Source organism: Panthera uncia (assembly GCF_023721935.1).
Source record: "Panthera uncia isolate 11264 chromosome B2 unlocalized genomic scaffold, Puncia_PCG_1.0 HiC_scaffold_24, whole genome shotgun sequence".
NCBI classification, from domain to species: domain Eukaryota; kingdom Metazoa; phylum Chordata; class Mammalia; order Carnivora; family Felidae; genus Panthera; species Panthera uncia.
In genome coordinates, this window is record NW_026057580.1 from 24,052,836 (window position 1) to 24,067,139 (window position 14,304).

General features: G+C 37.0%; 1 protein-coding gene across 23 annotated transcripts in view; it reads right to left on the reverse strand.

Annotated features, from left to right (window-relative positions):
* DST (dystonin) overlaps positions 1–14,304 on the reverse strand; it is a 493,789-nt gene that overhangs the window by 171,623 nt on the left and 307,862 nt on the right. For 21 of the 23 annotated variants that reach the window (XM_049652833.1, XM_049652831.1, XM_049652828.1 and 18 more), the window contains 7 exons: positions 9,808–9,920; positions 9,609–9,715; positions 7,335–7,454; positions 5,138–5,233; positions 4,919–5,046; positions 1,505–1,598; positions 1,038–1,192 (listed from right to left, as the gene is read on the reverse strand). In XM_049652833.1, the coding sequence (XP_049508790.1) occupies positions 1,038–1,192; positions 1,505–1,598; positions 4,919–5,046; positions 5,138–5,233; positions 7,335–7,454; positions 9,609–9,715; positions 9,808–9,920 (813 nt within the window). Of the gene's footprint in view, positions 1–1,037; positions 1,193–1,504; positions 1,599–1,715; positions 2,162–4,918; positions 5,047–5,137; positions 5,234–7,334; positions 7,455–9,608; positions 9,716–9,807; positions 9,921–14,304 lie in introns of those variants that run through there. The other 2 variants (XM_049652848.1, XM_049652849.1) reach the window with 2 other exon arrangements.

The following is a 14,304-nucleotide window of genomic DNA, read 5'->3' on the forward strand; positions in this document are numbered from 1 at the left end:
TGAACTGCTCCAAAAAATAGTCTATTTAAAAAAAAAATCATGGGGCACCTGGGTGGCTCAGTCGGTTAAAAGTCTGACTTGCTTTTGGCTCAGGTCATGATCTCACAGTCTTCAGATTGAGCCCTGCGACAGGCTCCACGCTGCGTGTGGAACCTGCTTAAAAATCTCTCTCACTCTCTCCCTTTGCCCCTCTCCCCACTTGCACGTGCTCACTCTCTCTCTCAAAAAAAAAAAAAAAAAAGTCCTTATAATCATACTGACAAAATTTGGCATCACAATTTTTTTCACTGAATTTGTGCAATAAGCACTTTCCATATTATCACATAGTCTTTCTAGTGAACATAATTACTGCACTACAATGTCATCATTCTATTATTTGACATGTAGGATATTTCCAAATTTTGTTATTATAAAATGTTTCTGACATGAACAAAAAACTTTTTTATTTACTTATATATTTTCTATATTTAAAATTATTACAAATTCCTAGAAGTGAAATTACTGGGTCAAAGCATCATTTATAATTTTTGCTTAATATGTATCTCATATATATATATATATATATATATATATATATATATATATTATATAATATATACAGTCTACAACCTGAAAGGGTTCCATTCCCTATCCCTAAACCCACTTCTCAGAGACACAGAATTTTAGACATTTTTTTTCAACATTTTGTTATAAACATTTTCATGATAGGATAAATCGATAACTTAAAAAATCAGTTATAAAGGATACTTTCTTATATTTTCCCTTTTTCAAATGTCATACAACTATTTTAACTGTAAGTATATTACTGCAGTATTCCATACTGTATGTGCTATAAAGTATGTTTCTATTACTTATCTTTGAAAAACAAATACCTATTTAACATCTCAAAATACATCTGAATTAAGGCAACACACATTTTCAACTGAAAAGAGCATAAGGAATGTATTTCATAAAACTGCCACATTCTGCATTCCCATCACAAGTGCCCATGAAGTGATTACACAAAAGGATAAGGTATGAGTACATAGCAATCTTACCTCTGTACCAACTGATCTGCCTGGTAGTATTTTCCATCAATAAGAATCTGTACATCAATCACATGCTGGCGTAAAAGGTTCTCACATTCAAGTATATACCCGGCAATTTCTGCTTCATTCTGAAACTGCACTCCTGATTCTAATCTTTTAGAATCCTGTATTTTTAAAGAACTCAATATTAATTCTATGAAACAAGTTTCCAAACTAGCCTCAAATATGAAACTCAAAATACTGGAATGCAAAGCTACTTATTAGGTCTTCTCTGTTTTCCCTTTTGGTTCAAAAATATGCTTTCTCTTTGCTCACTCTTCCTCAAGAGAGCAAACAGTGATCACAATCTTTAACAAACTTTAAGTTTCAGTAGAAGACAATACCAAGAATCAACTAAATGTTACACAAAAATTTTATTTCATCCAAAGGTACAGACCCCTCCACCATAATCCCAATGGCTCCTAAAATTAACTTACAGACTGGAGAGCGTTTCGGGCAAGTATCAGTTTGTCTTCACAGATGACACTGTCCCTTTGAACTCGGTTGGCAATCTGCTGCAACATTTCCAACCTACAAGAAGGGACAAAATAAATTAAAGCCTTTCCCTTTGAAGTACAGAGTTTACCGCCCCTGAAAAATAATTCCCCACCAAAAGCAAAACACAATCCTACAACGATGATTCCATACCTGTGTCCATCAAAGGATTCATTGCCGAAGCTAATGCAGGAGTTGATCAGAGTTGGACCACAATTAACCGAGAGAAAGTTTTCATTTGAATCAAGACTGGTTCGAGTGCTAGTAGTGTTACTAAACACAGAATCACTGCTACGGTAGCTGTAACTACTACTGTGCATTTTTGTTCCTGAAACGATGTTCTTTCTTTGACCATTAAAAGTAGACTAAAAAGTAGAAGGTCTGCTGAAAGCTCTACTTCTAACGGTGAAAACCACAGCTAAATGTTACAGCTTTAATAGCTCCTTAAATACGCTCCAACTTGCATATTCAACATACAGCAAATAATGTGCTGGTAACCATTCAAAAGAATCTCGCCTAAAGCCATGCGTTTGCTAGCTGAGGTTTGCCTTTTGTAGCCTGCATGAAGACTCTACAAGTATGGACAAGGCAGCCTCATCAGGGCGTCACTGAAAAATATTTGCCAAATATTTTCATCAAGAGTCATCCAGTTGCAGTCACCTAAAAAACAACTCAGGTGCCTCTCACTGAAGCCCAGGTACAATTGTAAAGGTTATTCAGGCAATACCAATTACCAGCTTAAAAATACAAATATTCAATCACAGCCTGACTTTTGTAAAGGGCCAGGTCTGTCTCTCCTGGCTAAAAGCTGGTACTTATAAGCACATGTAAACAAGTGAGTTTGACGAGAAACAAAGTACATTTCCATTTTAACCTCTATGTCATTTGTTTATTAGATTAAATTAACTGGAAAATTATCCATTTGCCTTTTTTCACATGATGTGCTCTCAAGAACATTACTTAATCTTACTACTGTTACTTTATATTTTTAAAAGCCAAAGCAGTATGGGAGCCTGGGTGGCTCAGTTATTAAACTTCAGACTTCGGCTCAGGTCACAATCTCACGGTTTGTGGGTTCGAGCCCCATGTCATGCTGACAGTGTGGAGCCTGCTTGGGATTCTCTCCCTCTCTGTCTCTCTGTGCCTCCCTGCCTTACGCTTTCTCTCTCTCAAAATAAATGAATAAACTTTAAAAAAAAGAAAAAGAAAAAGAAAGAAAGAAAGAATGCCAAAGCACTAAAGTAGAAGAATATCAATGCAATGCTTGCAAATTCAACTTGTCTGTGCTTGTTTTTCCTTTCTATAGGTTATCACATGGCAAAAGAACATTGGTTATTTCTCATTTACCTTTTACACACTCTCACTGTACATGGTTATTACTTGCAGTTAATAGTTAATGCCAAAAAACTTGCGTCAAGAAAAATGAAGGCGTTTATCCAACCAAGCTCCTAGAGTATTTTCATATACCCAACACTACAAAGCAAAACTGTTGCTTCTCCACTCTAAAGGTAGCTATTTTTCTTTTCAGATGGCAAGAAAGGGGAAATTTGAGAGTATCATATCAAATATAGTTAGTAAGCAGAAAAGCTTGAAATAATAACAGCAGCATTAGCATTTATTAAGCAATTATTATGTGCCAGGAAATTAACTGATCATTTCATATGCATGACCTCATCACATACTTATAAGCACCAAATGTGGTAGGTACTATTACATCCTGTTTACAAATAAGGAAACTGAGGCTTAGAGAGGTTAATGAACTTGTCTAAGATTACACAGCTTGCAAGTTAAGCTAAAAATCTAATCCAGGATTGACTTGCTCCTGGACCTTGAACTCAACCACTGCATTAAAATCCGGCTACTATTCTGACAACTAAAAATCTACTCCGTTATCCTTTCTGAGACATACTTTTCCATTACTTCTGATGATTAGTTTAGTGTATAATTTTAATCACCCACAATTATCTCCTCCATAAAAAGTTCATCCTGGGTATTTCAAGCTTATTTTGGATCTAGATCCAGTTATGCAGATAGAATATTACACTTTAACAGAAGTGTAATCAGTATTTTCATAAATGAATGACTCATTAGCCTTGCTCTCATATCTTCAAGGCATTATTCTTTCCTATTTCAACAACGCGGGAGTCATGTGTGGAACACAAAGAACTTGAGCACACTAGGCGCTCCCTGTGTCCCAGGCAATGCATTAAGCACTGGCAACACAAAAGACAGCAAAACCAAGTCTGTCTCCACATTCCTGGGGCTCGTAACTGTGAACAGGCAGCACTGACTCAAACGATCACAGAAATAAATATAAAATTACAACTGTGATATGAAAGAACAATACATGTAAATATGAGAGTTATAACCAAGACATCTGAACCAGCGTGGGAGACCACAGGAAGTTTCATGAGGAAGTAACACTGGAGCCGGGATCTGAGATTGATCAGGAGTGAAGAGAGACATGGAGGATGAAAGAGACTTCCCTGCCAAAGGAACAGATGGTGCAAAGATCCTGTGTATGGAGGAGGGCGGGACCTTGGCACATCAGGGCTCCTGAGAGGCAGCCAGTGTGGCTACAGGGTAGGGAGCAAGAAGGGTGTGGAGTGAGAAGGCCAGAGAGGTGCACCGGACCACACAGGCCTATACTGTGAGGGTCAGCCCCTACGGAGCTCCCTTGCCCAATGCCATACATAGGACATGCTGTGAGGGAAGTACTATAATGGAGGCAAATCCACTCAACAAATATCTCCTAAGGACTAAGCAGTGCTTTCCCAGGCAACTGGGTGTAATGGGAGAGAGAGAATGATAAAGAGTCAGTGATGATTTCATGGAATAACTGCGTTTGTGGAAGTAGGAATTTGAACCAGCATATCCTGAGTGTTCTCTAGAGGCCACTTCGCTGCCCTTTAAATGGAGACAGACTCGAGTCTGGCTTCCATTGCCCCACAGAAGGATGGCCTTGGCAAAAATATAATAAAAAACGAAGTAAATTAACTGTTGACCTGCAAATGGATCCAGGCCCTGATGACTTAAATATATGGGAAATGCCCACATGTAATTTAGATTATTAGAGGTGACTTCACACACCAACCCAGCCTAGCATGTCCTATTTGAACATTACTTCACTGATTTACTCTTCACATCTCTTGGATGAGTTTCTGGATAAGAAAATGGGAGAATCAGAAAGACTAAATAAGTGACTTATCCAAGGTCATGCAGCAAAGGAAATGAAAAATATAAATGTTGGTACTAGGCCAGCCTGGCTCCAAAACTTAAGTTCTTCCTATGAGAACAAAGAGACACCTCCCCGTGCCCAACTTGATACCCATGGCAGAAAACATCCCCAGGCCTACCTTTCTACTTCTGGTCGAAGTGCCTTCTCTCTCTCGAGCATGGCAATAATGAGTTTTCCCCACTCTTTTTCTATGTCATTTGGATGATAACCTTGAAGTAGTTTGATGCGTCCAAATTCTATCCAAATCTTGAGAAAACAAAAAAATGTAGTATGAAGCAAGGATGTAAAAAAAAAAAAAAGATTTATGCTTGACAATACAAAGGAAATTCCTACTTACCTCTAATAATTTATATAGGCGTTTAATTTTTGATTTTTCTGTCTCCTTTGGTGGAATTTCTGTTTCTTTAAACTGTAAATACTGATTATAAAGTGCCTAGAATGAAAGGGAAAATAAATGAAGGCCCAAATTTCAAACACCTATTTTCATTACCGCACAGTGTACCACTTCCAATGCCACTTACTATGCTATATGCATTCAGTGGAATTGCTTTATAAAACTGACACTCAAGGACAAAACAGATTCCCAGCTAGTTGGTGACTAGGTTGCAGAACGCAAGATTTGACAAGGGTGTAATTACTGATGTGCGTCGTGATTCAACATGTGCCATGCAGGGATCTGGATAATAATAAGCCATGGCAGAGTTTAATATGGTTCTAACTAAAAATCTCTCATCATACAAACAAGAAAACATATCTTTTAAAAGATTCACTTTCCAAATGCTGCCCTTTAGCTTTCAGTTTTTGGAAAAATAATCTGATGCAATTCCCAAAAGGAAAAAAATGTTCTCTTCTGTATTATGGATCTATCCTTGAAAACAGAATTCTTATCATATAGATAGGGCTAAATCTTGATTCCAGTGTCCCAGTAAAATGACCCCATGCTCCATTATAGTACTTTAACTTGTTGGCCAAGTTAAACAGATCTTTTAATAAACAAACATAGATGTTATTTGTTGCAGCTATTATTATAGAAGTTTCAACTACATAATTCAATTATCTACTTTGTAGATACTAATTTGAAAATATCTTAAATATTAAAAAGGACCTTCATAAAAATTATATAGATAAAACATATCCACATTAATAAGTATATACAAATTATTTCATTTTCATTCATGTTGTTTTTCTAAAAAAATTCCGTATAAATCTTCAGGCAGGATTTCTGAAGGATTCCATTCAACGTTTTACTGGTTAATGAAATTACTGGCATTTCCCCATGATGTTTTCGTCTATGTATCATGTGCTGTCCTAGGCACCAGCAAATAATCTGTGTAGCCACTCAAATTTCTTCCAAAACCTTAAGAATTTGCATTAATCAGAAGCCAATACAAATTTACCCAAGTGTCTGGACAATAGGAACCCACTTGGAAATAAGCTGAACCTCAAATCTGAAAATGGCTTTGAACTCAAAATGCAATGTTTCAGGACACCCACTAGAAAATAAGCTCAGGATGCCATTATGTCATGTGCTAACCACCATTCCTGGTAGATGTGGTGAAAGAAGGGGGACATCTTTCTGGCCCTGGGAAGTTTTGCATCCACAAAGGAAGACATCACACAAACAACTTCAGGACACTTAAAAAGCATCATATCAACACATGCCAAGTAACTTCACACCAAGGACAAACTCTCCATGGCAATGTGAATAAAAACTGTTCCACACATGTTCTGTACGGATGCATGAACACGATGAATAATTTTAACAGGACCCACCCTGGGTTATTACAGTTTTTGCAATTCCAGTTTGATCAAAAAACAAAGCCTATAATTCAAGGAATCAAGACTTTATTGTTAATATTCACATTAACCGTTTCTTAAAATAAAGCAGATTACTTTGTTATTACAAATCCAAATATACAAAATGAGATGATACTCATCAGTAATTTTACATATCTATAATTCTTTTATATTTCTAGGATGTCTTTGCCTCAAAGAGTTGGACCTGTTTTTAGGTAGCAGCAAACGTCTTACAAAATGAAAGTCAGGTATGTGTTTCTCATTTCATGGTGAAATAGAGTATGTGCTTCTTGCTTTACAAAAAGAAACCTCTACAGGAGTTTTTAACAGGGTTTAACCACAGGCACAATCCCAACCATGGTTAAACTTGTACCAGCTTCCCAGACCCCTTCCTGCCTGGGCCACATGGTGGGTTCCAAGCATTCCCCATGCACCAAAAGCAATTTGGCAATGTCAGTTCCAGGGTCTCTCAAATTATATCTTTTAACTCCCAACAATTCAAAGCTAAGAGACTATAAATTTCTTTAAGGTGTTATTGCTATTATGTTTTCATTATTAACGTTTACCTCCATTTTCTTTGAGCAATGGGAGATGAATAAATGTAAAAACTGCCTATTTATTAGTGGCTTGCCAAGGGAAATTTTTCTTGAACTTCTGAAATTATGGAACTATTATAACATTATTTAAAAATTTAATAATCAAGCCCAATCCTTTGTAACTTCTACAGTGACACAGACCTTGAGTTCTACGGGATTATTAGGAAATGTTCTCTCAGACATTGTGGTCACATGGTGTCTAATCCACTGAATGAGGTAGTTCACCATATTCTGGTATTCAATCCATTTGACTTCAACATCCTGGAACAATAAAATGACAAGACAAGATCCATGTCTGCAAATAATAACATTCATATCTAACACAATTTAGTCAAAGGTCATTCTGTGAATTTATATGTCCTTAAGCTGGTCAGTCAGAACCAGCTCATTGTTTTCTCACTTTTCACACAGCCCCACATAAAGAGATGTGAAAACATGCCACCAACATCTGACAACGAAGACTGACCTAATGAGTGTCACTTCTGATCCAGAGATGGTGGCTGCCTGGGGCACTATGTTAAGATGGCTTCTGAGGCTGCATCCAAATGCAGCAGGAAGAAACACTTGTGATCATTTTGGGGTTTTCCAGGCACCCACAATGAGGGAGTAAGAGCGTGCACAAGCCAAGTTAGCTGCTATGTCCTCCAACCTTTCTAGATCTAAATCCACTGTATACCTGAATTCAATGGTCTATAGAGTATGCAGGAAAGCAGACAGGAATAAAAATTATAGAAAATGTATGTGGTAGGATTACTCATTAAGCAAACCTTTTATAAAAATGGAAAGAAACTGGAAGGCTGTCACCTGCTCTGTTGAATTAAAAGTATTTGACAAGTGCTTATTACATTCAAAGCATTATACTATGTGTTGTAATAAGAATTTAATGCTTTAAAACATAATAGCTTTTATCAAAGAGTTACTGTCTAGATAGGGAGGCAGGAGAGTCATAATATAAACAGTTAAGCAAATTGAAAAGCAGTAGTTAATTAAGTGCTGAAATAACTGAAACAGGTAGTATATGATAAAGGCTGAGATAAGAATCAGGTCATTATATATGTGCCTCAAAACAATCACCAAAGTATTCTTGGGAGAGAAGTCCTTAAGCAGTTCTGCAACAACCAGTAAGTGTCGGGGGGCAAGGGGGAGGAAGAGATAAAAGATAGGGAGCCCCAAGTGAGTAGGACTCTGAACTAGAAATGCCCTGGCTACCAGCAAACAGCCTGTGTTGAAACACTGTAGCTAAAAAAGGAGGTACGCAGAATTTTCAATGTCAGAGTATCTAGGCTGGACTTCACCTAACAAGCTATATGTAATCATTGAACGTTTTCAAGCCAAAGACATCAGGTTTTAGGAAGATCAATCTGGTGACCGTGTGCAGTGCTGATGGGAAGAGAAATAAAACAGAGGCAGAAAAGTGTAGAAAAGCTGTCATCCTAGTAAGGAGTACGAGGCAGGAATGGGGTGAAGGCAGGGAGAAGGCAAGGAATGGCCACGAGAAACATTCTCAAACAACGCTCAACACTCAACTGTTGGCAGACATCACAGTAAAGGATGAGCAGGAGAGCAAGTTACTCAGGGATCAGAAGACGATACACCTCTGAGAGAAAGAACAGGGAGAAGAGAATGGACGTAAGTCCGGAAACAAAAGCACACAGAGGTGAAAAACATGAGCTCCAAAATCTTCTAAGTAAATTAGGAATAAAGGTATCTGCAAGGGAAAGGGGAGAAGTCCAGGGTGAAGGGGCTCATCCTCTAACGCACAACTGATGGTTTCCCGTTCTCTTCCAGAAATGCTTCCATATGTGTTCGTATGACCACTACAAAATGCACCATTGAACTGAATTACACAAATGTTTGGGAAACAGTGGACAAATGAGGAGCCCAAAGCTCTCTGTACCACACTTCACTCTGCTTATGAAGTAGCTTGTTAATTTGGCAAAATCAAATAACCTTCCTCTAGATAATCACCTTTAAATCAGAAAAACAATTCCTAGCCAACTTATTTCATGAGATTATGAGAATTAGTAACATTGAAAGTGATCTCAGGGGTGAGATATTCTGCAGATACAGAAGGACATCAAACAGAGCAAATATAAAACAGCAGCAAGTTAAAAAGGAAAAACTCCAAAATTCGGTGCTTTAGAGCTTTTAATTATAAAATTATATGTAACTCTAAACAGCTTACTTTATGACACAGAACAAATTTTTTTGAGTTATACTTTAATCATAATGGTAGAATAGTGTCATGAAAATGCAAACAGTACTGGTTCATTAAATAGCATCTTAACTCAAATTCTTTAAAGAATATTTCACATTTAAATACTGCAAAAAGCTCTATCAAAGAATTCAGTTAACTGGTCATTAATTGGTCATTACTGAATCCGCAGCTTCTAGTAGGGAAAAATCAATACTCACATTTGCACCAATGCCTTCACCACCTTCAGGGACTTTGGGAAATGCATCATAGAGAGATGACACATAAGTTATTACTGATTTTTCATCAGGTGAGGAGACATCAACATCTAAAAGCAGCCACATAAATTATTTCAAAATGTTGACAGATTACTTCTGACCAGACTTTCATGCCAGTCTACATCTAGTCAGAACAACTCACCTTCAGGATCCAGAAGTCTTATAACTCCAATTTTTTCTGCTACATAAAAAGCGTGCTCTAAATTTGCAAGGTTGCTTTGAACAGCAACAGTATTCATGTCTATCAGGTCCGGCCTAGGAAAAAATTCACTGCAATCAGTTAAGTTTTCTCACGTGCTAATTCAACATTACACAAACCTGTTTATCCATTTACATACCATCTCTGCAAATACTAATACTAAGCCTATGTTGAAAGACAGAGATTTTCATCAAATATTTAACAATGCTTACTTTTCTCAGAAACTTTTGTGTGCTGGGGTGCCTGGATGGCTCAGTCAATTGAGGGTCCAACTCCTGGGCCATGATCTCACGGTTCTTGAGTTTAAGCCCCACATCAGGCTCTGAGTTGGCAGTACAGAGCCTGCTTGGGATTCTCTCTGTCTGCCCCTCCCCCACTTGTTTGTGTACTCTCTCAAAATAAATAAATAAGCTTAAAAAAAAAAAAGATTCTCTCTCTGCCCCTCCCCCCGCATGTGCTTTTTCTCTCTCTCTCTCCCAATAAAAAAAAAAAAAAAACTTTTGTGTGCCAAAACCAAGTGTAGCAAGGAAATTATAAAAAGCTGATAACTTTCAACAAAATCTACAAATTCCTCATAATCATAAACTCTACTATTCCAACAGCATCCTTCCAATCCAACTAGCATCCTCTCAGTTACTCCCCAAACACAAAGGTTTATGATGAATTCAATGCTGCTTCCTTGGCACCCACCACCCAGTGGACAGAATGCCATGTGCTGTGATTGCTGTCGACTCATCTTTGTGAGCACTATCATCCTTTGTGAAGCCTTCACTCATCTTCCCAATCTTCATTTTTCTCTCTGTTGCCTGAACTCTTTACAGACTCCTGGGCCTGTGCTCGTCACTTTGGCCCTTAGAATAATCATACACTTCCCTGCCCTATTAATTCACTATTTAATGTGCTGCATGCACATCTTGCTTCTCACAACCGGCTAACTCTAAGTCAGCAAGAACCATGTATTAATAAACTTTTGTATTTTATCCTTCTGCTGAGGCAAAGAGTGACAAAGAATTAGCAGACAACAAATATCTAGCAGTAAGTTGGTAAGTAGGTTGGCTAATTAGTAATTTGAATCATAAATGAAAGACTAAAATAAGCACTAGTTTACATCTTCACAAGCATCTATGTGCATGCCCATGTACATGCACACAGGTGCAAGCACACACACATACACACACACACACACACACACACACACACACACTCATACACCAGACTTCAACCCTTTCTATTTTGTGAGACTTGCATGTTACACTAAACCACAGGGATACTTCAAAGCTATCTCTGTCTATATACAAGACAGGAAAAGGGAAAGACTTCCCAAATACTCCTTGCATAGACAGTGGCAAAATGTGGTAGTTGGAAACTTAACACAAGGCCAAAAGCCAGTCAGGAAATGTTCATCTCAAAAGCAAAGCATTAAAAGAATGCAAAAACAAATGTGGAAACAGTAAAGCTCAAAAAGAGTGGTACCCACCCTCAAAATCACTGAGTTAAGAACCCACTCTTATCAAGTTCTAAGGCTGGCTCTTAACAATGTCCCACAGACATTCGGGTTTGCTCAGAATAGTCATCTGGGAACTGCAGAATGAGTGGGAGAGGTCATGGAGAAGGACTGAAATGCAAATTATTTTGAATACTACTTGGAAAGCTGTTTACATGAAAAACTCTTAATCTTAGGAAGGTAAACAACAATTTGTAGTCTTCTTTTTATCTGATAAGAAAGCAGACCTCAAAGAAATCTACTTACAGTTTTAAAGAACTTTCAAAGTGTTCAGAACCTTGAAATGTAGCTGCCATGACCTACCTACCTATTTCCCAGGAAATTATTAGCAAATTCGTTAACGTTTTTCATATGCACCAACATGATTACTTAAAAGTGATCCTACATTTATTATAGGAACAATAAATCTACTGACAACAATAGAGGTAAGTGACATACTTCTAAAAATAATATTTTTCACTCCCAAAGAAGTATTTTGAAGAATCTGCCAACTTCAAGATTACTAAACAGGTGAATTTAGGTTTAGACAAAAACAAATATCTAAAGTTCAAAAAACTGTTTTGCTTCCATAAAGTTCACACATTTTGAAGAAATAAAAACCAGCCTTTCTGGGTTTGCCAAATCTCCCAACAAGAAAGGGCATGTTGTTATACGAACCCTGCCATTAGCAAGAAAGTAAACAGTGAGTAATCCCAGAGGGAATGAATAAAGTCATTGAAGAACCAAGTTTTTGACTAAGAGAATAAAACATAAAACTTCCTTCAGAATGACATAGTCATTTCAGCACAAAGGCAGCTGTATAATACACTGAGTTGAGATAAGTCACCTCTTTTATCATGATATTTAACACTTTAATGGAACAAAAAACAAAGTGACATTCCTCTATTAAAAGACTGCAGTAGACAAAATTAATAAAAAAAAAAGAAAAAAAGAAAAAAATTGTAAAACCACTATGAGAAACGAACAGCCTGAACGTTTTCAAAATCCTATCCCTCTCCAAACTCATCTCCTAACCATTCAGTCATTTTCAGTCTTCTACTCTGCCTTTCCTCTACGTGTCTGGAGCTTCCAGAAGAGGCTTGTGTTGTGACCTATCTTTCTTCTTTACAGGCTCACTGGGATCATATAACCTTTTAAAACGTTAGCTATTTTCCACCTACAGGTTTGTATTTTCATTCCAAAGGTTTCATTCCAGCTTAAGATCTCCTTTTTGTGGAACTTTAATAGGAAATTTCATTCCCATCTTAGGTTTGATTAACCCAAGTCTACACTACATTGTAAACAGGTACAAGGCAACAACCATGTTCCTATATTGCATTAATTTTTCTAGTTTCCCTATTTTCTTCAAACCTTTCAAAATCGTATAATGTAATACTCTGCCACTGAAAGTAATATATGTTAGTCTTTTATGGGAAAAGGGCCATCCTAACTCTTAACTTGTGTTATTATTCTGGAATAATATAATCTTTTCTGAATGACTCAATGTTCACAGATAGCACTTTTAAAAAACATATATTTTTATCCTACTTTTTTTTCCATAAATGATTAAAAACAGCTTACAAAGAAAAACACAAGAAGATACCACAAAGTAGGGGCACCTGGGTGGGTCAGTTGGTTAAACGTCCAACTCAGGTCACCATCTCATGGTTCATGAGTTCTGAGCCCAGCACTGGGCTCTCTGCTGTCAGCACCGAGCCTGCTTTGGATCCTCTGTCCCCCTCTCGTTGCCCCTCCCCCACTCATGTGCTCTCTCAAAAATAAACAAACCTAAAACAAATTTTAAAAAAAGAAGATACCACAAATTATATAGTGTGAGTATAAAATCAAGATAAGACCATAAGATGAAACTGAAAGCAAAGCCCAAGTGCAAAGCACTTGTATGCATGCTTAGTGCCCTTAATTTGTTTAAAAATATAGGACCAAAAGGTCTCAAAGTGGCTACTGCCATAATACAAAATAATTTTGGATAAAAGTAATGTTTATCTTTCATATAACACCCATGTTAAAAGAGCATTTTCTCTAAACAAAAAAATTATACAATAGGCTACACTCATACATACACACACACACACACACACACACACACACATACATACATACAAAACTGCAGGCATATATACATGTATATGGGCATTTTTATTTATGTTTATATTTATATACACATATACACACATACATACACACACACACACACAACACACATATATAGACAGACATATATTTTATATATGTTACCACCCACATTAATAGATAGCCAAACTAACAGAACATTAAAACTATGTAAGATATTTTTTGGTACAGACACCCCAAAGTAACTTTTCAGTACTCAAATTCTTTATTATTATATTAGCTCACATGAGAATTAGGATTCTGAGAGAAAATTTGACTTATGCAGTATTACAAATGGCTAAAGATTAGCACAAGACACTACCTAAGACTTCCACATTACATCATGCCAAACACTGAAATGCTCAACTACAAGGAACATGAAACCAAGTCAGAATACTTAGACTTAGAAACGGCCATTGGAACATCCTTGAAGGGACACTGATAAAAGTTACCTAAGAGAAGAGAGCATTAGTGCAGACACAAGATTAACAAATTCCAAACCAAAAGTATGATAATGGCTGCAAGGATAGATCTAACATTAGTAGTCAGAATCCAAATCAGGATGTTTTTTCAAAGTATGCAAAATTTATTTAAATTCATAGGGTTTACTGGGTTGTGTTGGCTCTCAATTGGCATTCAATCATTATTTACTGTGTGGGTATAGACGTAAGTTTTGGCTATCCAGGATCTGAACCCTCTTGAGAAATTTTCCCTTTTAGGAATCATGACAGAAAGAGAAACGAGCAGAGTCCATTTCTCAAAGCAAAAACACATCGGGTTTTTGTCTCTTTCCTTTGCTCAACAAATGTCCACTGCATACCTCACCC